General features: G+C 41.6%; 1 protein-coding gene across 1 annotated transcript; it reads right to left on the reverse strand.

Annotated features, from left to right (window-relative positions):
- Positions 1-8241: 8241 nt before the first annotated feature.
- SALL4 (spalt like transcription factor 4) lies at positions 8242-16130 on the reverse strand. The gene is made up of 4 exons (XM_075278608.1): positions 16029-16130; positions 10837-13239; positions 9239-9531; positions 8242-8674 (listed from the first exon to the last, which is right to left on the reverse strand). The coding sequence occupies exons 1-4, from the start codon at positions 16096-16098 to the stop codon at positions 8249-8251; spliced, it is 3192 nt and encodes a 1063-aa protein (XP_075134709.1). The 5' UTR covers positions 16099-16130; the 3' UTR covers positions 8242-8248.
- Positions 16131-26806: the final 10676 nt, after the last annotated feature.

The following is a 26806-nucleotide window of genomic DNA, read 5'->3' on the forward strand; positions in this document are numbered from 1 at the left end:
ATTTAGTGCAATTTGCAAGTCCAAGATGGTTTGGAGATCTGCGGAGAGGAATCTCACCACCTCTTGCGGGTGCCATCATTTGGAAGGCAAGCCCTGGGCTGGGGTGAGAGCAAGCGCAGGATAATCGTCGTTTGGCCTGGCGGCCACTGCCTCTTCCACTGTTGACAGGGCTGGCGCTGCAGTCCAGACCAGGAGCCAGGACACCTCCACATCTGCCTCTGACACTTTGGGGAGTTCACCCTTATCCTCACCTTTTCCTGCCATTTCTCCTTTTGCCCGCGCCATCATGCGCCTCTTCCCAGCAACTCCCCATCTCCCAAGCCTTTCATTTCATGCTAAAGTACAGCGCAACCCACCCACATGCCCAAGGCTTCAACGGCCTCATCTCAAGAAATCTGGCCCAGGAGATGTTGGAATCCCGGCTGGGGGACACTCTGCCCTTTTTGGGCAGAGTGTCTACTGCGCCACCGCACTGTGCCGTCCACACCAGCACTTTCCCCCAAACATGAGGCGGTCCCTAAATTCAGCGCTTAGCCCTAAAGTTCCATGTGACCAGTTACGAATGGACAAGTGCATGCGGACAGGGACGCTACCTTTCAATTTGGGCACAGTGGTTGAATGTAGTTGAGGCGTGGACCGGGTCGCAAAATGTGGTGGCCTGACTTGTCTCCCCACACAACATTCCTGGGAGGAGGGCTGAAACACCACCCTCCTCCGCTGTTAAATTGACCCCAGCTACGAGCTGGAAACGCTGCAACACTGGTGTGGGGAGACGTCAGCGGGCCGTGCTGAAGCTCATCAGCTTGGGGGCCAGACAGCACACTGCCTACAAAGTGAGTCATGCCATCCTCGATGAGACGGCAATGTGGTTTTTGCCACTGCACCTGGGCCCAGGCATGTTGTCATGTGTGATAATGGCCGTAACCTGGGATTGGCTCTGTAGCTTGGCAGCCTGCAACATATTCCATGCCTGGGCCACGTTTTTAACTCATTGCTGCTAATCTTTTGAAAAAGGTACCCCAATGTTCCTGAGCTACTGGTGAAAGTGTGGCGCTTGTGCGGATAGTTTTTAAAGTGTATAGTTGCCGCTGCTAGCCTCTATGCACTCCTACAACGCCTGTACCTGCTGGAACAACGGCTGTTGTGCGACGTCTCCACACTGCTGGCACTAAACATATCATGTGTTGAGCAGAGTGTGTGAGCAGCACAGACCTTTGATGTAGTTCCAACTCCAAAACCCTCGGGTTCGTCAAAGTCAACTCCCTCAGTTGCTCAACCATGAGTGGCCATGGGTGGCAGACTTATGTGAAATCCCATCCCATCCATTGCACTGGACACGAAACATTAGCATGCGCTCAGCACAACTTCGGATATGGCAGATGCGTTAAGCAGGGTGCAGGGTACAACACAGACCAGGCCCGAGCACCAGGAACAGGTGTTAGAAATACTGCAGCATCTGCCATTTCCTTCCAATTTTGGGGTTTTGGACCCGCCACCGACTTGTCTGGACCTAAGTGGGGATCATGAGACACAGTTGCCATCAAGGCAAGCTGTGGTCATGTGCGGTTTGCAGTAAGGGGGCAGTGCGCAATTGGAAGAGGAGTTGGTGGATGACGAGGCCACCGACCCCACATGGACAGGGGTGATGTCTAGGGGCTAAAGCAGTGTAGATGTAGAGGGAAGCTAAATCAACAAAAAACCTGGGTAGAAGCAAAGGCATAAACTGGGGTGATGTTTAGGGGTGAAAGCAGAGTAGATGTGGAGGGAAGCTAAGCAGCAAAAACAGTGGGTAGAAGCAAAGGCATGCAAAACTCTACCCTGTTGGAAGACTTATTCCTAGGTCTGGAACACGTTAATGGCCCCCCTGGACAAATTACTGCCACTCAGGGGCCTAGTGTCACCAGGAGGGACAAGTATAGGCGCATGTTGTGGGAATACCTGGCCGACACCAGCTCTGTCCTCTCCGATCCCTCTGTGCTCTACAGCCTAAACTTATTTTCTCATCTTTTTTTCTGAACTGCACATCTCTTGCCTGCTTCCTTTGGGATCTTAGAAATGGTGGTCCACTTCCACAGATGGTAACTTCAATAGACAGTGTAACGGGAGTAGCTGAGGGATCGCTGTCTTAACCACTTTTTGGCACAAAATTAACTTCCAAAGCCAAATATGGTGCAAGTATATGATGCAAGGACACCTACACACCTATCTCTGACACATTGGGGAGTTCACCCTCATGCGCCCTTTTGGCCTGCACCATCATGCGCCTCTTCCCAGCCACTCCACATTTCCCAAGCTTTTCATTGCAGGCAGAAGTACAATACAACCCACCCCCATGCCCAAGCCTGTAACAGCCTCATCGATAAACTGCTGGCCCTGGAGATGTTGGTGTTTGTTTATGCTTCTGGAGACCCAGGCCTTCCGTCAGCAGATGGCAGCTGGGGCACCTCCCTATGCTGGGCCTAGCCGTTACTACTTCTCTTGGTGTGCTGTCTCTGCCTTGCGCCTGCATGTGTCCCATAACATCAGTCGGGCCCAGAGCTCTGCGCTTTGCTGCAAGGTCCACTTGACCACCGACACATGGACAAGCGCCTGTGGTCAGGGATGCTGCAGTGCTTATCTTTAATGACAGGCAGGGTGAATGTGGTGGAGTCTGTTCCCCGGGTGCAAACTGGGGTGGCCTATCTCCTCTCCCAGGCCATGGCAGGAGTAGACTGAAACCCTACGAAGCTGCAACCTCCACCCCAGCTACTAGCGGAAAACACTGTAACACTGGCATGGGGAGATGTCAGTAGGCCGTGCTGAAACTGATCAGCTTGGGGGACAGACAGCACAGTGCCTCCGAGGTCAGGGATGCCATCCTGGCTGAGATGGCATTTTTTTTTCCCTGCTACACCTGGGGCCTGGCATTTTTGCGCCTGTGATAATGGCTGGAACCTGGTAGCAGATCTGGAGCTTGCCAGACTCAAACACGGTCCACGCATGGCCCACGTTTTCCAACTTGTTGGTGCCATGTTTCTTTGAAACCTACACCATTGTGCCTGATATACAGGTCAAAGTGGGGCCATTTTCGTAAGTGAGAACTAGCCTCTGCTAGGCAGAAAACATTCAGAGCACACTCCTCTCATCTTCGCACCGTTGGCTGGCGGAGGAAGACGAGGGGGTTGGAGTGGCATCTGATGTCCCTATCCCACACGAGGCTAGAGGGTGCACTTCAGTGCATCCCATTGCTTCACCACAAATGGTGTGAAGGGGAGTGGAAAATGGAGGAAATGGAGAGTGACCCTTACAGTTGGGGCCAGCAAAGGCATGCCAAGTAACACACTGGCACACATGGCTGACTTCATCTTGGGTTGCTTTTCAACACATATTTCACATCATGAAGAACAAATAATACTGGATTTTTTCAAGCCTCGAACCCCGGTCTAGGTCTAATGTCTGTTCCTTTCTTATATTAGGGGAGAGGGAAAAAAAATTACTTCAGTGATACGTTTAGCGTACATAGACTGACTATTAATGTGTATCCCACTTAGTGTTGTTAGGGTTACACACCGTCACAACCTGGCTAAAGCTTCTATAGCTGTTAATAAAGTCAACATAACTTTACGGTATCCAAAAAGACAGCTGGTACCGACAGAGAGCAAGACAAATGTCACCCAAAGCTGTGAGCTCTGAACACCCACAGTGACTTTGGCGTCATCATCATTATAAGGGAGTGGGTGGTAATAAATAACTTGGCAGTGCCTAAAACCCAAAAAGCTTATACAACTATATTTACATTAAGATACACAAATGAAACTTTTCAGTAGCATGTCATGAGACAAGCTGATAAGCTCTTCCTTTGTGCAGTGCTATTTGAAAGTTAAACGCTGCCTTTATTTTAATTCTGGAGAAGGTGCAGACATTAGATTTAGAACATGTTGTCTTCATTGTCCAAATCCTCTATATAGGTAACGCGTTTTTCGGGCCGAGCTGTCTGGGAACGAGCTGGTGCAGCACTGACAACCTGGGTGAATATGGCAAGAGCCTGAGATGTAGGGTGAATGAATCCCCAAATTATTTGTGGAATTCCCAGTCAGACAATGGCACTGTATAGCAGTAGTAAAAATTGTGGGTGCACGTAACCCCCATATATTCTTTGAATTCCCAGTCAGACAATGGCACTGTATAGCAGTAGTAAAAATTGTGGGTGCACGTAACCCCCATATATTCTTTGAATTCCCAGTCAGACAATGGCACTGTATAGCAGTAGTAAAAATTGTGGGTGCACGTAACCCCCATATATTCTTTGAATTCCCAGTCAGACAATGGCACTGTATAGCAGTAGTAAAAATTGTGGGTGCACGTAACCCCCATATATTCTTTGAATTCCCAGTCAGACAATGGCACTGTATAGCAGTAGTAAAAATTGTGGGTGCACGTAACCCCCATATATTCTTTGAATTCCCAGTCAGACAATGGCACTGTATAGCAGTAGTAAAAATTGTGGGTGCACGTAACCCCCATATATTCTTTGAATTCCCAGTCAGACAATGGCACTGTATAGCAGTAGTAAAAATTGTGGGTGCACGTAACCCCCATATATTCTTTGAATTCCCAGTCAGACAATGGCACTGTATAGCAGTAGTAAAAATTGTGGGTGCACGTAACCCCCATATATTCTTTGAATTCCCAGTCAGACAAAGGCACTGTATACCAGTAGTAAAAATTGTGGGTGCACGTAACCCCCATATATTCTTTGAATTCCCAGTCAGACAAAGGCACTGTATACCAGTAGTAAAAATTGTGGGTGCACGTAACCCCCATATATTCTTTGAATTCCCAGTCAGACAATGGCACTGTATACCAGTAGTAAAAATTGTGGGTGCACGTAACCCCCATATATTCTTTGAATTCCCAGTCAGACAATGGCACTGTATACCAGTAGTAAAAATTGTGGGTGCACGTAACCCCCATATATTCTTTGAATTCCCAGTCAGACAATGGCACTGTATACCAGTAGTAAAAATTGTGGGTGCACGTAACCCCCATATATTCTTTGAATTCCCAGTCAGACAATGGCACTGTATACCAGTAGTAAAAATTGTGGGTGCACGTAACCCCCATATATTCTTTGAATTCCCAGTCAGACAAAGGCACTGTATAGCAGTAGTAAAAATTGTGGGTGCACGTAACCCCCATATATTCTTTGAATTCCCAGTCAGACAAAGGCACTGTATAGCAGTAGTAAAAATTGTGGGTGCACGTAACCCCCATATATTCTTTGAATTCCCAGTCAGACAAAGGCACTGTATAGCAGTAGTAAAAATTGTGGGTGCACGTAACCCCCATATATTCTTTGAATTCCCAGTCAGACAATGGCACTGTATAGCAGTAGTAAAAATTGTGGGTGCACGTAACCCCCATATATTCTTTGAATTCCCAGTCAGACAATGGCACTGTATAGCAGTAGTAAAAATTGTGGGTGCACGTAACCCCCATATATTCTTTGAATTCCCAGTCAGACAATGGCACTGTATACCAGTATTAAAAATTGTGGGTGCACATAACCCCCATATATTCTTTGAATTCCCAGTGAGACAATGGCACTGTATACCAGTAGCAAAAATTGTGGGTGTATATAGCCCCAATTCTATTGCTAGGGGACTTGCAGGGTATTTCTGAGGTGAAGGTGGGGGGGCACACCGTTGGAACGGGGATTTGGGGTGTATATATGGGGTATACGGGAATACACTGTCAGTGTGTTCCATTCAGGATCCTGGGAAAGCTGGGTTGCGGCGATTGAGCCCGTCAGTGCCACGTTACACTGACAAGCTTCTCCCTGGAATTGAAGTTATATGTAAGCCCAATATATTCTTTGAATTCCCAGTGAGACAATGGCACTATATGGCAGTAGCAAAAATAGTGGGTGTATATAGCCCCAATTCTATTGCTAGGGGACTTGCAGGGTATTTCTGGGGTGAAGGTGGGGGGGCACACCGTTGGAACGGGTATCGGGGGTATATATCGGGTATACGGGAATACACTGACAGTGTATTCCATTCAGGATCCTGGGAAAGCTGGGTTGCGGCGATTGAGCCCGTCAGTGCCACGTTACACTGACAAGCTTCTCCCTGGAATTTAGCTCTTATAAGAGCTGTTGGTTGTCTTCTCCTTCCTATCCTAGCCTGTCCCTGCCTACCCAGAATCTAAGCCCTAGCTAGCTGGACGGAAACCTCCGTCCTCGGTGAATTGCAAGCTCAGAATGACGCGAAGCTGGGCGGCGCTGTTCTTTTAAATTAGAGGTCACATGTTTTCGGCAGCCAATGGGTTTTGCCTACTTTTTTCAACGTCACCGGTGTCGTAGTTCCTGTCCCACCTACCCTGCGCTGTTATTGGAGCAAAAAAGGCGCCAGGGAAGGTGGGAGGGGAATCGAGTAATGGCGCACTTTACCACGCGGTGTTCGATTCGATTCGAACATGCCGAACAGCCTAATATCCGATCGAACATGAGTTCGATAGAACACTGTTCGCTCATCTCTACACATAATGTATTGCTGTCCTATAGAAATCAATGGGACAGCACTGTAGTACCTACACTTGCTGATAGAGTTTGTATAGTACAAGAGCCACGCTGCCTCAGTGCTGGTTATCTGTGGGGATCCTTGGGGTTGGACGCTCACAGATCTAATCAATGGCCTAGTGAGGAGGCTGCCAGCAGGTAAACCTCGACCCCAAAAAGATCCTATAGTTAGTTACATGTGGCGTGCTGCAGCCTCGTTTTGTCAACCCAGAGATGGTAGAAACTTTAATCACTCACGTGACTTTTCAATCCTGAGAAAGACTGCAAGCTGGAAAAGTCCCCCACAAGACTAGTATTGCATCACAAATGTATCATGTTTCCAATACTCTTGGATTGTGGTAACCTTTTCCTGTAATATTCCCGGTGACATACCCATCCTGGAGAACTGACAATACCCAGTGTCAAAGAGTCACTGCCAGTAGGGGTTTCATAGGGTCAGACAGTAGGATTAGATCCCAAGTTTGCCAATTCACACATTTCTAGTACGATTAACTGAAAGAGCATTTAGTGCCACCGACAACCCCCCACAAGTTCATTCACATGTAAAATTGGGAAAAAAAAAAAAAAAACACCACACACTCCATGAGAAAAATCTATCCCAAAAATTTATTCAAGGCTTTGGACAGGGAATGGGGGTGTGAATTAAGTGTCATAGTAATACATTCAGTAGATGCCAAAACACTACATACTCCTAAAGTCACACATTCACATTGCAGAAACTTGGCACTGGAATGCCTTTTGCAACTTCATCTTTACAATGTAAACAGGAACTACTGTGTTCAAATTACTAGTCCATCAAGAAAGGCACAGAATGGCAATGGTCTGAAGCGACAAGCTACGTGCAATTGGGTTTTCTCTTTTGGTATTTTGCACAGATTTTTTTGGCCTTTCAAAAAAAAAAAAAAAAAAAAAAAAAGTTACAACTCTTCATGCTCATGTTGCATCTAAGACTCAAGTCTTTATATTTACATAAATACATTCCCCCACACAGTAGACGAACAGGAAAGTTTGGAACAACATGAGAGAAGTACATTTCAGTGCGTGGAAACTTTCCAGTACCAGATAGATTTGCAGTAGGATTTCAGAGAGCATGGAGAGAGGGGAATAAAGCAATGAGGTAGATAACTTAAAAACAAAAAAAAACAAAACAAAAAAAAACTATTGTAACAAGTCATCAGAGAGTTGACTAAATGTAATACTGTTTAAAGACAACACTTAAAGTTCACTGAGAAGAAGCCATTGTCACACACGTAAAGTCATTGTCACTGGTATCCTAAGAAGGCCACCACAAAAGCCATCTGAAGTAGTTGAACCAGTGGGGTACTTCAGATGCACCATGAGAGTTACTTTGGAGCAAGTCTACATTCAAGATATCAAAAAAAAAAAAAAAAGTTGGCAGATATTCCAAAATATGTACCTGCAGTTTATACACAAGAGGACTGTTCACATTTAAAGTTAATGCAAATGTATGTTTTGCAGTTAAAGTTGTGAGGGGTGCAACCAATATGGAAGTTATCGGCAACTCATGTTGGTCTTGTGGATTCATACTCCTATGCTAGCAATAGACAGTTCAACTCATTTTGCAATAAACCTGCAGTAAGAAAATCCAAGAGGATAGATGCAGCAAATACCTGCCATCTAGGTCAACACGTAGACATTTTGGCAGCATATCACAGTTAGCCATATTGACTAGTTCACAGCTATGTTTTCCTCCATGAAGTGAGGAAACTGGCGTTTTGGTGCACTCTCTGCAGCAGTCTTTTCTTCTGTCTCAGACATGCTTTGACCCACACTAGGCTGGGAGACATCATGGTTTGAGACTGTGGCCGTGCTGATGATAGGAGCACTCCCATTGCTGACTGGCAATGTAGGAATGCCACCACTCTGAATCACAGAGATCTCATTAGTCTTCATGGCCAGGCCATTACTAAGAACTGTAGCATATTGATTCCATACAGCTGGATCTACTACGTTGACTGCAGAAGGAATGAGGTACTTTGGAAATATTTCAGCCACTTTCTTTGTATCATTTCCCAAGGTAGGCACTTGGTTGTCCATGGATAGTCTCCGTCCTCGGCGAGCAGAGTTATTCCACATGTGTGTTCCCACATGTACCTAGGGAGGGCAGAGAGAAAGGGTTAGTGGTACCAAGTTCTAGAGTTTCTAGTTTAACCTCAAACACCACACAAGTTCCGACAAAGCGCTGTAACAGATACGACTTGCTATAGTTTCAGATTTTTCATCAATTTTAGGCAAAGGGACAGTCTCAATATTTAAGTTTCTAAGTATCCATCAGTGGTGTCTGACTTCTGGGACCTCAGTCATTTACAAAGACAGTGGTCCTACATCTCTGTATGAATGGGGTGGCAACCAAGCAAGCCTACTGCCAGTCCATTCATCTATATGGGAAAGTCTGATGCGATACTATGCTCGATAGTGCTATGGAGATGAATGAACCACTGTTCCACTCACATCAGCAGTCAGACCCCCCACCCCCCCACAAAGAGAGAATTGTCACCTATCCAGTACCTAGGCAAGTTTAATTCTTGGTTCAATCCCCTTTCACATCAGATATAATGACTGAGGAAATTCTCAAAGAAAAGTTCTAACAGAATTCATTTTCAGGCAACTAAAGGCACTATTTGAGAGATTATTTTTGGTGGAGGAAGAGATGCTTACCTTTAGGTTTCCCTTTGTTGTAAAAGCCCGTCCACATATTGTGCAAGCAAAAGGTTTTTCCCCAGTATGGGTTCTTTCATGGATCTGTAACGCACTTGCAGATGAAAAGTTCTTATTACATGTGGGGCAGATATGTTGCTTTGCTGAGCGACGCTGTGGGGCAATTAGAGGAGATATCCCAGGGGACAGAGCTGATGGTGTGAAGAACTGTGTTGCGCCTATAACCCGATCTGCTGGCATTTCCACTTTAATAAGGGTTGGGGGTGGACTAATGTACATGTTTGTACTCCTGCCTGAAGGATAATGAATACTTGTTAATTATATGGCAAGATAAAGATAACTACGTGCACACAACAAAGACAACTCCACAGACAGCCCAAATCTCCTAAAACAACTTTGTCACAACAGGACGTCACCTTAAAAGCGCAACTAAACTTTCAGGCAACTTGATTTTCTGGCAGCTTGTCCATCATAACATTTTGTAATATACTTTAGCAAATTTGTTGTTCTGTGAAATATTGCATCCCCTCCCCACTCTCTTGCTTCTCTATGAGAGCTGTATTACGTGAAGATAAGCTACATATCCAGCATTAGATGTAGAAACTTGCCTTGACGATATATGCAGGAGGAGGTTTATTCCATATTACCCTAAGGATGTGCAGATGCATATAAACATGCAACTCCCAAGTGACATCTCCAAGTCAGATAGATCTGCAACCTTCAAGTCCCCTCTTTCATATGACACAAAAAGGAAGTTTCTACAATTAATACTGTCCAAGATATAGCTACTTGAAGCGACCCTCCGCACCCTTACTTTCTCTTCATTTTACATAGCCCACACTATACACAATGAGAAGCAAGAATACTACATCATACAAAATGGAGCAAATTTGTTAAGTAGGTTACAAAATTTGACAACAAAAAAAAAAAACCACAGGGAAAACTTATTGACTAGAGTATAAGCCTAGTGGAGAAATGCAGCACCTACTGGAAAATTCCAAAAATTAAAATAGATATCCATAAAATTACATTAACTGCGAGGGTTACGGATATGTGAGAGACATGGAGGTAATAATTACTACATTAAACATTATTAAGGCACTTTATTATTACCTCCATATGTCTCACATATTAGTAACCCTTATATGGGGCACACAGGGGTTAATATGAGGGACACGATGGGGTTATTAATGTGAGGCACATGGAGTTAATAAAACTAAATTAATAACCCCAAATGCCTAACATTAATAGGAATTAACCCCAGTATGTACCTGTGTGTTTTACTTTAACTTTACAAGCTCTCCTCGATGCAGACACAGGAGCAGGGACCTGCCGCCTCCTGGGCTTTCATCTCCCTGCTAGAGAAGGGGGTAGTGTCCTATATCATTATAGCAACCACCACTCAAGGACACTCCCCCTTCACTTAATTTATGCAGGTCCTTGCAGTCCTGTGCTGCCTGACTCGAGTATAAGCCGAGGGGGGGGGGGGGGGGCTTTTTCTCTCTTTTTATATCACACACACACGAAACCCAAAATAGTTGGCTGAAAGTTTAAATTCTTCAAATAAAAACTTTAAATGTTGAAATAAATATACTTACTGAAATCTCCATTGTGGGACAGTCCTGGTTCTTCTTTGATTTTTCTGACCAAATTACTATTTGTTAGATCTAGGGCACCATCACCCTCTGGGTCAATGGAGCCATGTTCATGCTCTGCCTTACTAGCTACAATTAGCACATCTTGGCTAGTAAAGGAAGGTGGCGACTTAGATGGCAAACTATCTTCTTGGCTATTAGTTGGTGAAAGTCCTCTCAACTCAGACTGTGCGGGACTTTTGCCATTAGGATATTCTTGCTCTCCAATAGATGAAGAATCATTGGTCAGTCCATCACTTTCTAGTGACCCATTGTCCATTGATTTAACACTGTTTTGCCTCTGTAGGTTTAGGGCAGGCGACATGTGGTTATCCTGAGAGGCAAGCTCAGACAGTTGCACTAGGGACTCTGTCTGGACCTCACTTTGTGGAGTTTGTGGCTTAGAACATAAAGGTCCATCTCCAGGCTCAGAATCTTCCTCCATATCCATGTCATCAATGTTGTCATCTGTAAAACCGTTCACATCTCCATTCTTCTCATCAATTGCAGAGGAGTCGATGTCCACATCTTCACAAGCATCTTCTGAAACTGGTGTGTTTGGAATCTGGCCACCCATATGCATTCGTATGTGCTGCTGCAGAACCACAGCATTAGTAAACTTCTTTTGGCAGATTGGGCATGAATGCTGCGCTTTTGAAGGAGTATTTGCACGGTGTACACCATAATGCGTCTTGAGGTTGCTTTTGGTTGAAAAGGCTCGACCACAGATTTTGCATTTAAACGGTCTCTCGCCTGTGTGGGTGCGGTAATGCATTTTAAGGGAGCTCGGACAGCTGAGAATTCTGTGACAAATCAAGCACTCATTTGGGTCAGAACCAGACTTGTTGATGTTCTCCACCAACTTCTGGAGCTTGCTCGTTTCTGATCCTTGCTCACTTGTACCACTAGGAGAGTTTACACTCTGATCAGTGCCAGACTCATGGCCCACTACTCCAGAAGACACAGATTCACCTTCACTTCCTGGTGATGGCTTGGACAGTAGATTAAGCGGTAGAGAAGCTACTGATGATTCTCCTAGACTAGCCACATTTGGTCCAGAACTGGGAAGATTTGTCATGCAAGGTTTTGTGTCTATAATCACATTTGATTCATCCAACGGGACAGACATTCCATATGGGATCCCGGATGTTGTTGGCACATTGTCCAGATGCTCAGGAACAGGGTAGGGATTCATTCTTATGTGTGGGTACTTCTCTCTGTGCCGCTGGAAGTGAACCTTCAGGTTTCCTTTAGTAGTAAATCTGTTGCCACAAATGTTGCACTTATATGGTCTCTCACCTGTGTGCGAACGCAAGTGGATTTGCAGTGCACTGTCATTGCTAAACACTTTACCACAGAACTTACATTTATGTCTGAACAATTGATCCTCACCATTAAGCCTCCCTTCAGATATACCAACACCTGGAAACCTGCTTTTCAGTTTTTTTGTAGGGTCAGTGACACACAGTGGATTTTGGAACATTACAGTTCCAGGAGAATGAGGTAGGACAGGGTTTGGAAAACGTGAAACCGAAGTTGGAATTCCCCTATTAACCTCAGGCTTTATTAATGGGCTTGTGAGGCCGATTGGTATGGTACCAGATGCTGCCACGGGTATGGTGGTATGAGGTAGTTTAGATTGTTTAAGAGTCTCAAGTGTTAAGTTTTGCGTTCCAGCCTTCTGCCCAATTAGTGCAACAGCAGCGGTGAGCTGTTGAGATAAATGGGCACCTAGTGCCTTTAGTGGATCTGCAGCTGCAGCTATGGAAGGATGCAAGGAATTAGGAGCCATCATAGCAATTTGAATGCGGATTTGTTCAGTAAGCTGAATCTGCTGAAGTTGCTGCTGCTGCAAACATACCAGTTGTTCAAGAATCATTGGTATGGTGTTGGGGTTGTTTGCTGGATTAGCAATGCCTTCTGACACGTGTTGATTAACAGCCACTTTAGTAGTATTGATAGTCTGCAAAGTCACATTAGTGTTGGAAACCGTTGTTTTGGGCAGATAGCCAAATCCATTAGCCTTAGGAGCTGACTGAGAAACTGGTTTATTTGCAGAGTCCACTTTCCCGTCCATCTTCTCTGCTAAAACTGTGGAACTCTTTAAAAGTCCTTCCTGTTCAGCTTTATTCTCAAGAGGCTCTGCCTCACTTTCAGAAGGTGCTCCAGAGAAGACCTCAGGTGTCCCCTCACCATCATTCATGATCAGGACTGGGGGAGTTTTTGTGCAGTTCTTTTTATGCTCTAAAAACTCTGACTGGTCAAAGAACTCAGCACAGCATTTTTCACAGACATGAGTATCTTCCATCCTGCAGCGCTTCACACCTCTTTCTCCATCTGTATCACTTGGACTGTCTTGAGCTTCAACTATTAAAAAAAACAAAACATCTGTTAAACCACTATATGTGCCCTACCATACTATATACTCAAATGATTGAACATATCAGCACAAACAGTAACAATTATGAAGGATCATTTTAAGGACAAGACCACAAGCAATTGCACTGGTGACTATGTACACGATCTGGCAACAAAGTCACAAAGCCCTTCACTGCATGTGAGGTGGGGATGGTTTGGCCACATTCATCCAGCTGCATGGTTTAGGCTGGATTTATACTTGCACTGGTGTGTCTGCTGCAGACTACACACACACAAAAAAAAAAAAAGTCCTAAGGGATTCTTCACACATGTGCATGCCAGCCCCATAGAGCTTGTAGTAATCCATGTGCTTGCCACCATAACTTCTTGTCAATGTTGCGAGCATGTGAAGGCACATTTCCAGATATACCATGTTGCCTTCTCTGCTGTAGTCACTTACTATGGTGAAAAGATATTAAAGGCAGCTTTGGGGTCGTGCCACCTGTCAGCAGCCACATGGTCAGCTACTAACACAGGCTTATTTTTCCATAAAAAGTATATGTACTAATACTGCAGTTTAGCTTTTTACAAACATTTATCAGTCTTATATTAACACCACCAAGCTGGGCTATAGGCAACTTTTGAGTTTCGGACATGTGATTTAGTGTATTACCTAATGTATAGGAAGCCCTTCATTTGTGAAACATAAGCATATTAATGGGGAGAGTTGTGCACAGGCTTTTGTCCGGTATTGGCCACTGTAACATTTGGCTACACAGCAGAATTATAGCTGGGGCCGGCCATTAAATAATGGAGCACGGGGGAGGGGTAGGGAAGGGTCCTTTCATTAATGATAAAAGCAGGGATCCAGAAAGTCCGTCTGTTTTGCCATCTCTCCACCCCTGAATTTGAGGAATGTTATCTCTCAGCATCTAGTTATCCAATAAGTTAGAAGAATGCAGTGAAGTCAGCAGGGGTTTAGATTAAATCACCAACAAATGGATTGAAGGGGAGAAAAACGCCATGCCATTGTTAAATATGCTAATGTGTTTACAGGACATAAGCTCCCCACCACAATGAGAGGGGGAAGGAAAGAAAGGGGGGGGGGTGAAAGAGGAGAGGAGAAAAAAAAAAAAAAAAAGCTACAGGAATATATACATTTGGGCAACAGAACTAAAGACAAACCTCAGCGGCAAAGTCCTCAGAGCTTGTCCTCTCCATCAAACAATAGACCCATAAATAAGCACTCCGACTTAACACCACACTAAAGCTGTGCTGAAGACACAAACCCTGCTGCCAAGGTCAATTGCAGGAACCCCAATTATAAGCCTGACATCAGCTTACCACCCACAGTAGGCGGCAAAGGTTACAGAAGCAAGCCAGTCATAGACACGGGGGGCACAGGGACGACCACTGCTACAAGAAAGGTCTATATGTGACCACAAGGTAGAAGATGCTGGGAAATAGAAAGGCATCCTTAACTCAGGGCCACACAAGTGTTACTCCAGATTGCTGGAAGTTTGCAAGAAGATTAGGAGTTTGGGGAGTGCTGCACTGGACATATGCTGGAGAGCAAGATTTCCCTAGTGAATCAGTTTTATGGGGGGGGGTGTAAAGTAGGGTGATAAAAAAGGGGGTTTTGTTGTTTTAATTCCAGATCATAAAAAGCCACTTGTGATCGTCCTTTGTGAAGATGCTAATGTAAACTATGTAGTATTGTATATAGCGCCCCCCTGCCGATTTCCTGACTTGGTAATTGGTCACCAGGAGAAGAGAGCTCAGCATTGTTCTCACAGGCATGTCAATTACTCTTAAACCATAGTCGTGAAGATACAAAGTGACAAATTCCTCAGGGGAAGAAAAAAAAAAAGTTTAGGTGTTAAATAGACTCGCAGAACAGTGAGCCGCTCCGGTCATTGGGATGGAGAAGAGGCAATACCACAGCACGCCTGAAGGTGGCGCCACAGTACAGAGATGGGGAAATCACCTTCTCAGCATCACAAAACGCGATGTTGTTATCAGAGATCGCCAGGCTAATATTCAGACACATGTGTAAATACGGAACCCAAATCAAGCGCAAGGAGCACAAGCCATAAGACCCCTTTACATCGGATAGGTGTGTGTGTGGTCTCTGTACCCCGAGAACTAGAGGTCCTATAATAGTATAGGGGAGAGGGGAGAAGACCCCAGCAGTATGGCCACCACTCACATGTGCAAACAGACCTCCACCCCCAGCAAAGCACAAAGGAAAGCACTCTGACCCCTGGCTAGCCCATTCATTATGTGGAACAGACACATAAAACTTTCAGCAAAAAAACAAACAAACAAAATTAAAATAGAAGTATCAAAAAGTCAACACAATAACCGCGACAAGCACTCAAACCCTGCGTTATTATAGTATACCTGCCCACATGTTCCCAAACTGCGCTGCATATAGGAAAAAAAGTCGGTTAAAAAAATAAAACAGATGAATAAAACTTCCAAAATATCTACCAAATACATACACTATACCAGGACGAGCCCCATACACACGAGGCGGCAACAACTGCACCAGCTCCCTGATAATAAAGCAGGTGCGGGAGGTAACGCTGCGGCTCCGCAGCAGCTGATCCAACTTCCCACAATGTTATAGTTCACGCTGAAAGTAAGTTCCGTAGGATGCGGCGGGGACGGAGGCTGCAGCAGCGGCGGAGAGAGCCCGGTCCGTGGTCACCGCACAGCCCTGAGGTCCCCTCACTCACTCGCCCACTCACTCGCCCTCCAGTCCGGCCGCTCTCACCCCGCAGCCCTGTACTCACCGCATGCGTCCAGGTGCGGCTGCTCCTCTGAGTTGAGGTGCTGGGGCTTCGCCTGCTTGCGCCGCGACATGGTCCGTGCATCAGGAGGCAAACAGTGCCAATTATTCCTCCTCACAACAAATTCCAAGAGTCGGGTAATTACCCCCTTCAGGTGGCAATGCGCATGTCGCTGTAATTATGATTATCAATAATGCATTGCGATTTATCATGGGCTCCTGACAGCTGATTGGCCTGAGTCCAAAAACTCACAGATTATTCAAATAAGGGCTATTGATCAGAGGGGGCGTGAGGGAGTCTGGGAAATGTAGTCTGCTGCCTGCAGCCCATGCTCTTCACTGCAACAAAACATCAACTAGTTTTTTTTTTCTTTCTTTCAATCACAGACCCCTCCCCCCTGACCAGAAATGCTGCTATAATTCCAAGTAAACACAATGGGGATGGCTGCTTGGCAAGTCAAAGGAAAAAAGTTGTTTGCAAATGAATGAAAATAAGCCAGAAAACAAAAGAGAAGTATTTTGCTGGGTGTGAACAGTAACCTGGGGATCTGGTATCACAGATGTTACACAGGCTGCCTCAGCCGACACAAATTGGGAGAAATTTTAGGATTACAAGTTTCTTTTATTTAATCTTTGATTTGAGAAGTTTGATTTGATTTATTTATTTATTTTTTTTTGCAGGAACTGAAAACAGGAGTGTGAATAGAAAATGAGACGTTTACTTATTCAGTTTCCAGACTGTATGTGACCACGTAATAGGGCTGGTGTAGGCTCCTGCACCCCACAGTTATCCCTCTAACACCCCATAAGTCTTCAGGGCTCCCCAGAAACTTTATTTACACAGTTCTCCTGACACAATGTAACAAAGTGATGACTTTAGTAGTAGCAGGGACCATATGTGGAGGGAAGATGGGGTTTGATAAGGAAGTGGGCAAGTTTCCTAGGATTTATAAGACGGTGAGGTAAAGACAACGGGGAACTCACATCTTTTTATTTTTGCTAAGTATTTTTTACCAATATCAGAATTTCATACACAATGTAAACCCTGAATTCGGTGAAATATCACCAACATTGCCATGCTGTGCACAGAGCGTATTCGCTGCCACCCACCCGTGTCTACCACCAATTTCCTGTCTCATTTCACATCTTACCATGTATGGCTATAAGCAGAAAGCTGAGTGGATTTATTGCTAGATATTCCAAATATTTTATTGTATTTTCATTGTATTGTTCCATTTACCTCAATAAGTGCAAGTGCAAGTTTTGCACAATAAAAGCATTTTTTTGTATGTAAAAAATTGCACCCCTACTAAAAGCCACAGCCTTTTTTTTACCTGGTGATAACTTCTCTGTGGGATAAGATGCAGCAGCAGTTTGGGCCGCGCATATTCACTTCTTACAGTGGCCATACGGCAGTATTAATAACATTATTTCTTTATTATATCATTTTTACTAATTCGTTGATGCCTGATATGTTGTTATGTTTGCACTATCAGGATTTTCATATAACAACCTGAGTGTATCTACTTTTTTTTTTTTACATTTTTTTCTTTAAATTAAACTGTACTTAATGATCTTTTTAACGCCAAGTGGGATTTGAAACTGCAGTGGATCATTGTCTGTGCAGCCTATTAGGCCCTGCCTAAGGCCATTTGTACACCACCGTGTGCTGCTGGCCGGCCGTGAATTAAAGGAACAGGCAATGTTCTCCATGTGCCACCCGTGTACAGGCCATGCTTCTGCGGCCCATTTCATTAAATGAATTCATTAAATGAATAGGAGCCACAGAAGCAGGGCCACAAAATTGAACTGGAATAGTACCTGTTCTATATTGTGCAGCCTGGACTGTCGTGTAATTCATGGTCATGTGTACAGACCCATAGAAATAAATGGGTCAGTGCTATCTGTGAAATACAGGAATAGCACACTGAACATGGTGGCCATGGTCGTCTGCAGCGGCCTAACACAAGGCCTATTAACCTGAGTTAATATAGCAGCAGTTTTCCGCTATATGAACTATCCTTATTATTGGGGGATCTTGAGCCAGGGACTCTGTGGCTAAATTGGCAGCAAGATCTGTGTTGCGCTGTAACCCTTGACTCCCAATGAGAGGAATCTGTCTTTGATTTTGTTGTAGAAACTGTCCCAACAGCCGCAAATTCTGTGGGAACATACCCTATACAGCTGTAGTTTATACATCATGCTTTACCTGTACATCTTTCTGTTTCAATAATTTGCCTGATAGCCTTGTAGTTTTGGGTATTTTGCTGCATCTACTTTGCAAAAGTCCCATCTTTACTCCTCATAAAGATCATGTAACATTCAGAATCTCTGCACAGCATGATTAACCCTAAATACCTCGTCAAAATTAGAATTGCAAAAAAAGGTCAATTCATCACCTTCCTTGTTTAGAGAACAATGAAAAAGTTCTTTAGGTGTGTGCTCAGCTGCACACAGAAATTTGCAGCAATTTGCGTATGAAAGCCTTGTGATTTGAAAAGCAGAGTAACTCTTAGGAATCATACACATGGCCTTGTCTTGTATCCCATGTCCGTAAAAAAGGATCCGCACAATACTATAGAATGGAGGAGAGGAAAGAATCCAACAAGTCAGGTGGCAGCAGGACATGTGTAGGTGCACTGCATACCTGAGTGCTGGCATTTGTGCATTCTCTCTGTATAGATATTATATATATATATATATATATATATATATATATATATATATATATATATATTATATTGAGGGATTATCTTATCTTATATATACATACAATATATATATATATATATATATATATATATATATATATTTAAGATTTGATAACTATATTGTGATCTCCAGTCTGCTCCATATAACTTACAATGAACATCTTGTTGTCTTGTTATGGCACGTGCTGTAAACTTTATGTATTTTCACATGCATGAGATTGTGTACATGAACAGATAGTACTTGATTAGTTCTTTTAGGTAACAATTCATCAGCACCTCACATTTATTTATCTGGAATATATTACTAGTCATTGCTGCAGATTAGTCGGTCACATGTAAATGGGGAACAAGGGTCAATCATTTAGAAGCCCCTTCTCTGAGAATCAGGCCCATGAAGGCTCAGTGGTATAGATGTGGTGTAAAGATGTTAGATATGATATAGCAGACTTTTACATGTTCCCTTTCTGGGGGTCTCATTTAGATGTTTTCCAGGAATCTTAAACATTTTCACTGCATATCTATCAGTTTATTGCACCAGGCAGATTCATGTGCTAATACTGGTAAACCACAGGTTCTCCAGTCAGCAATTTTATTGAAGATGGCAGATGTCCATTGTAGAACATGAAGGATTCATATGGCTCTGTTTATGGTAATGCAGTTGTATAAAGGAGACTGTATAGATCCTGTCTGCTCGTGTTTTTTAATGTTAAAAGTAGTAAGAAATATTGTAAAGTACATAAATGCTGCATATGACTAACTATATATACTTCTTTACTGCTCCCCCTGAGAAAAAGAGTCATGTTACAGGATTTTTTTTTTTTTTTGTCTTATTTTAACTCTTTCTAATTCCATTAATGGACTTTCTAAATGGAGGGAGTCAACAATAATCCTCATCTAATAAAATGTACATTACAAATTATATACAACATATATACTGATCGTATTGCATACATACAGATTTAGGGATTCTTCTGATGACATAACAGTTATTTGCTATTCTGAATTCAGATATTGGTGATATGGTACATACACATTTAGTTTCAGTATGTTTTATATAATTTTATACTATGTAACAAATAAGGAATCTAACATTTTTATACACTACCGAGTATTGCCTGATAGAAATATCCTAGCATAGTAGAAACACATATACTCATTATTATCTGGAGTACTAATACATTTGAGAATTTTTCACTTTTAATGAACAGACAACATTTTATTATTACTGGTACTTAACATCGTCTTTTCCTGCTTTAACATCAGTAGCCATGTGTTATTTCTGACATATATACCCTGTTAGTTTCTAGAATGCTGTATGTTTGCCAGTTTTATAAAGCATTATCTCTTACCTTATCGATCAAAATGTCACCATATTTGCATCTTCTTATGGAAATCTTAGTCAGTAGTTATATGTGTGTGTGTATATATGTATTTTACGTATTTCGGGGTGACAGGTTTTTCGTTTCGCTTATGAGCAGTATGAAACAGTTAAATTGCAGTTGGTATATACTGCATACATGGAACACGTAGCTTTGTGGTATCTAGATAAACATCAATGGGGCTCTGCACCGCTCTATTATAAAGGTATATGCAATTTCACTTTTTTTTCCCTGCATCCACCCAACAATCTTTAGAGCAAACTATAACAAATTGTTTAACCCACTAAGTCCTGGAAATGAATGTGCCGGAAATGGAGACATGCTTTGTGTTTTTTGTGCACTACAGAATAACTTGATAGTAAAATGTTGCTTTAATTATTAATGTAGTATCACAACTATAATGTATGTATGAAAGTGTGAAATCTCTTTACTGAAATGGTAACAACTATCTCTTAAAAGCAGTCAGAATTTTCACTCAAGACATTTTTTTTTTTAATAACCTAATACCTTGTCATTTATATCCACATTATATCACTGTTTGAGACTTAGGCCAATGTATGTTGAAAATACAGTCCAATCTGCAGGTGCCGTGAGGATGTGAGCAGATTGATATATAGATTTATATAAAAATATTCAGTATAACCTGTAATTTCTTCATTTATGTCTCTGTTCGTAGAAACCTAATCTGCAAAAAAAGGGGTTACCTTAGGAAACCCGCGGACTCCATAGACTATAATGAGGTCCATGTGGTTTCCGCTCGGTTTCCGCACGAAAAATGTGGAGCTTGCAACACTTTTCTCTCTGCATTTTTCATGCAGAGAGAGGAACGAAATACCTGTATGCAGATGTGAAACGAGTCTTATTGTTTGTATAATAAAAAGATATACAATTTTCTGTTATACTTTCTGTATCAATTCCTCACAGTTTTCTAGATTTCTGCTTACTGTCACCTCAAATTGATGAAATTCTGACCATGGTCATGTGATATATAGTCCATTGTCATGTGATATATAGTCCATGGTCATGTGATGGACACACAGGTGCACAGCTCATTATAACCATAGCACAGTAATCAGACATCTTCTTGGTAATGATCTGTGCACCTGTGTGACCATCACATGACCATGGACTGTACATCACATGACCATGGACCATATATCACATGACCATGGTCAGACTTATCTCCTAGAAGTAACAGAATGAATGACAGCAAGCAGAGATCTAGAAAACTGTGAGGAATTACACATACAGAAAGTATACAGGAAAATTGTGTAACTTTTTGTTATACAAACCATAACATTTGTCTCTCAATATTGATCTGAAAGTACCAACCCCTTTAAGAGCTTATTGGGGGTTATCCAGTTTCTAATATTGATGGCCGATTAAGCGATTGGCAGCTCTCTCTTTTCAGTCATTGACTGAGACTGCCCTCTGGTCTTCTAAGACCAAAAAAAGTAGGGATTTTTGTAAAGTAGAGATTTAAGAGAATGTGTAAAAGTTATCCAGATAGTTTCCAGTAAAACTATATACAGTATGTGTATCTGCTGCTCTATAACATGCTGCCTGTTGTTTGGACTGTGTGTTCAACCCAGTAGATTAGCTTTAACTAGTTAACCTGCAGCCTTGTCCATGTTTATTCTACTCTATCTCCACACTGCACAGATGAACAATAACATATCTAATATTTGTATAGTAAATTAGACTTCAAGAATTGGTTGAGATCATCTACATAGTTCTAAAGATAAGGATTCACCAATATCAGCACAATTAAGAAAGTCCAGAAAAAAACACGCTCAACCTTGTGGAATAAACTAGGAATGGTGTATTATAATGGCAAGGGCTGCACGGAAACCTTTGACTGAAGGGTGAATTGCAATGATAGGACAAAATATAAAATCCAGCATGCCCAAAAACCAGTTGAATAAGATAAAATATAACTTTTACTTCATATTTGTTAAAAAAGACAAAAAATTTTTATCTTACAACATGGATCCAGAGAAGACAAAAACAGATGGCCTACGCGTTTCGAGACCTAGTTCATGGTCTCTTAGTCATGGCATATAAAATACAAACTTCGGAACACATTTATATCCTGACAAACCACACCTCTAATTATCTCATTAGAAACAAATGTGTAGGCAGACTAAGTAGAAACCACCCTTAGAGATACACAAAAACGCATGTATGTGAACAAGCTTATAGAATGATGATCAAAAATCATGATCAATGTTATAAATGATCATACTTAAATCATATAAAGTAAGGTGACATGATGATATTATGTTATTACAAAGGTACATCCTTCATCCATTCATCATAGTAAAAGTTCTCCCTACAAACACTAAGGTTATATATATATCTGGGTACTACCCACAGAACAATACAAGAATGAATATTAGTTTTAAACATCAGAAAGATGTTAAACATCTTTCTGATGTTTAAAACTAATATTCATTCTTGTATTGTTCTGTGGGTAGTACCCAGATATATATATAACCTTAGTGTTTGTAGGGAGAACTTTTACTATGATGAATGGATGAAGGATGTACCTTTGTAATAACATAATATCATCATGTCACCTTACTTTATATGATTTAAGTATGATCATTTATAACATTGATCATGATTTTTGATCATCATTCTATAAGCTTGTTCACATACATGCGTTTTTGTGTATCTCTAAGGGTGGTTTCTACTTAGTCTGCCTACACATTTGTTTCTAATGAGATAATTAGAGGTGTGGTTTGTCAGGATATAAATGTGTTCCGAAGTTTGTATTTTATATGCCATGACTAAGAGACCATGAACTAGGTATCAGCACAATTAGGCTGGTTTCACACTTACGCAGGGCTCTCAGTCATTACCTGTGGACGCCCACACACCCCGCGCAGTCGAGTTTCCGCTGTTTTTATACTGAAACCAGCGGAGAGAAAAGTCCTTTGTGCAGGATTTTTCTATCCGACGATTCTTGGTGGAATTTGCAGCAGTCTCCTAAGGAGACTCCAATGCAGATGTTAACCTAGATTTAGCACTCAAAATGATCCGATATGACATAGACATTTTGTAAAGTTTGTGGTTTCCATGTTTATCTTTCAACTCTCATCTTTGGTAGCCAATTTGGTGTAACTTATCATGACGCTCCCCTTTAACATCAATTGAACTTGATATTAAAAGGTAATCAGAATGTTTTTTGAAAACAAGTGTCTACTGAATTCTCTTAGTTCTTGTTTTTGCTTTTGTTACAGCATTGCATTAGGGGTTGATCTCTCCATACATAATCACTAAGTTAAAGAGCCCAGTCACTCTGCTTGGAAAATGTCTTCCAATAAATTGTACCGGACGTCTAATTGGAATTGTTCTATATTTATTTAGCTTCTCCTGTCTGTTTTTGATATTCTTCCTCGTATCTGCAAATTTCTTACGTGTGATGGAACATAAAATGTATTAAGCTTGAGTAACATTTTGAAGGGAAAAAAAATCCCATGGCCTTATCCCGACATACAGGTGGAAAAAAAACTTTCTTCATACATTCTCTTCATTATGAGTGAAAAGCTGAGGTTCCACATTGCGGAAACACAGCTTATTTTGCTGCGGTTTTTTGAGCCAAAACCAGGAGTAAATTGAGCAATGGGTAGAAATATTAAAACTTTCTATATATTTTCCATTCCTATGTTTGGCTCAAAAAAATTGCAGAAAATATGCAACGTGGGACCTCAGCCTAATACTGTGTAATGCTAATGCTATAGTAATAAAAAGAGATACATAGCAATAAAACATGTTTGTTTTTCACATTAACATATTTTATGTTACTTTCCTAAGGAACAGATACTAAAGAGGAATGAAGTAAATGTTATCCTATGTCACATGACTGTACACTTGAGTGTACACATTCACATGAATGTACACACTTTATACAGGTTGGATTTCTATATATTAGTATTTATTTTGTGTAGATGCTCTTGTATATGTTACTGTTGATTTACTATGTATTTTGTTTTTAACGCCTATAACCTATTATTCATTTTTGTGTACACACCTATATATGGTACTACTTATTTCTATGTACACACTGTATACTATTTATTTCTGTGTACACACCTATATATGGTACTACCTATTTCTATGTACACACTCTATACTATTTATTCCTGTGTACACACTTCTATATGGTACTACCTATTTCTACCCTGTTTCCCCGAAAATAAGTCATCCTCCAAAAGTAAGACATAGCAGAGCTTTTGTTGAATTGCCTAATATAATGCCCCCCCCCCCCCGAAAGTAAGACATCCCCCAATAATACGGTAATAATCTTTCTGCGCAAAGATTGTATGAAGAAAAACATTGCAGCCAGCTGAACACTGTGAGCGATGTTCTGTGTGCACAGATATGCTGGCTGCTGAGACCGCTGCAATACGTTGTATCCACTGTTCCTGCTGCAGTAGGATGAGCTGGGAGATGCCCTTGGACATACACTAAGCATCATATGCGGCGGAGGGGGGGGGGGTACACTCTCCCAGCTCATCCCACAGCAGCAGGAACAGTGGATACAAATAATGGGATCACAGCAGCAGCAGCCACGGGCTTTCCTGTGAAAACAGAGCACCGCACACAGCGTTCAGCCGGCTGCAATGTTTTTCTTTATACAATCTTTGCGCAATCTTAGCACATAAGACATCCCTTGAAAATAAGACATAGCATGTTTTTAGGACCAAAATTTAATATAAGACACTGTCTTATTTTCAGGGAAACAGGGTATGTACACACTCTATACTATTTATTCCTGTGTACACACTTCTATATGGCACTACCTATTTCTATGTACACATACACTTACACTTTTGTAAGTTACTTTGTAAATACTTTTCTATATGTTCCTCAACATGGAGAAAACGGAGTTCATCATTTTCACCCCCTTCCCTCATAGATTGTAAGCCCTCGCGGGCAGGGCCCTCTACCCCACTGTGCCAGTCGGTCATTGTTAGTATTATATCTACCTGTATATTTTGTGTATTGTATGTAACCCCCAAATGTAAAACACCATGGAATTAATGGTGCTATATAAATAATAATAATAATATTTATTTCTGTCTTCTATATGTTACTACTTATTTAGGGTACATGCTATTCTATATCTTTTTATTAATGTTGTATACATGCTGCGCTTTATGTTCTTATATGTACATACAGTCTCTTCTGTATGTTACTACTTATTTGTGTGTACGCACTCTTATATGGCAGTATTTATTCCTGCGTGTTCTAGATTTTTTGTTTCTTTTTGTCTATACACTCCTCTATGTGTTACAATTTATTTATACGTACTAGTTTGGTGTTTTTTTGCTATTTGCTATGTACATGTGTACATTCTTCTATATGTTACCCTATGTTTTGTGTACACCTTTGTATATATTTTTTATTTATGTGTACATAAAAGCAAACTAAACTTTTTTCTACTTGAACAAACCAAGCAAACCATATAAAAAAAACATTTTCCGAGCTGTAACAATACTTTGTGATTATCCAAGTGCTGAGTACAGAATGTAAATCAGAGTGAAGCGTAATATAGCAAAGCCATAAATGGATAATGGGCTGCATTGTTAGAGACCGGGTATAATCTTACTCCAAGACACTATATAGCAGACTGATTAGAATTTCTAATTTATGGGAAAAGTATGCATTCTACTCATATGTAGATATAATCCATCCAGAGAAGAGGTTGTGTGGGGGGTGAATATGTTAATAATCTTTATTGTAATATTCAGTGTATTGGCGTAGTAGAAAATCATACGTGTGGGTTCACTTAAAGAACATTTCTGTATCCTGTTGTTTTTTTTCTATCAGTAAAGGAAATCTAGATTCTGTTTTGGCTGGAATCCTACAACAGATTGAGAAGGCATAGGTTTCTGTTTTACATGTTAAAAAGGGGCAGCTTGTTGCTCCATTAGCATCTGAATGGTTGATACAGGCCAGCGATGGATTGAAATACATTGCACTGTATTATACAGGAGAACACTTGAAGCATTTATTTGTACATTGCATTTCCTGCCTGTGGTCTTTTGTCTTCATAAAGGTGTAAAACCATGTTAGGAGCCCTGAACAGCTTCTCTTTTGTTAAGTTAATTAGGTCAAACCCTCAAAGATATTTATCAAAAAGATGCAGAGAAAATCTTAAAAGCTGGGTTACTGTTTGCTTTGAATAAAAAGACATCTCGGTCAACCAGATATTAGACTATAGAGAAAAATTCACACATCTGAAATGCACAAACAATGATATTGTTTTTCCATGATGGTTTTAGAGATGCACAATACCATTTTTTTGTTTCCTACTTAACCCTTGACTGCCTCAGCAAGAAAGTAAGAAGTTTCTTTAAGAGACCGCAAATATTTTACATGGAAACCTTAATAGATTAAAGCCCCACATTCCAGAAAAGCAGCTTTTTTTTTTTTTGCAGATATTGCTGCATTATTTTGACCCAAACCCAGTAGTGCCTATAAAAGTAATAGAAAATATAAAAGAAACATTTATATTTCTCTCAAAAAGCAGCTTTTCTGCAACGTGCGGTTTTAATCGTATATTGGGTGCCATTCTGTTTTCATTGAATTGCATATGAAGTCAGGAGTTTTGCCACCACAATTTTTATCCTTTATCTATAGGATCCTGGAAGTTGATGTGTCTTTCCCCTGCTATGAATGTA

The sequence above is a fragment of the Leptodactylus fuscus genome, chromosome 6, assembly GCF_031893055.1.
Source record: "Leptodactylus fuscus isolate aLepFus1 chromosome 6, aLepFus1.hap2, whole genome shotgun sequence".
NCBI classification, from domain to species: domain Eukaryota; kingdom Metazoa; phylum Chordata; class Amphibia; order Anura; family Leptodactylidae; genus Leptodactylus; species Leptodactylus fuscus.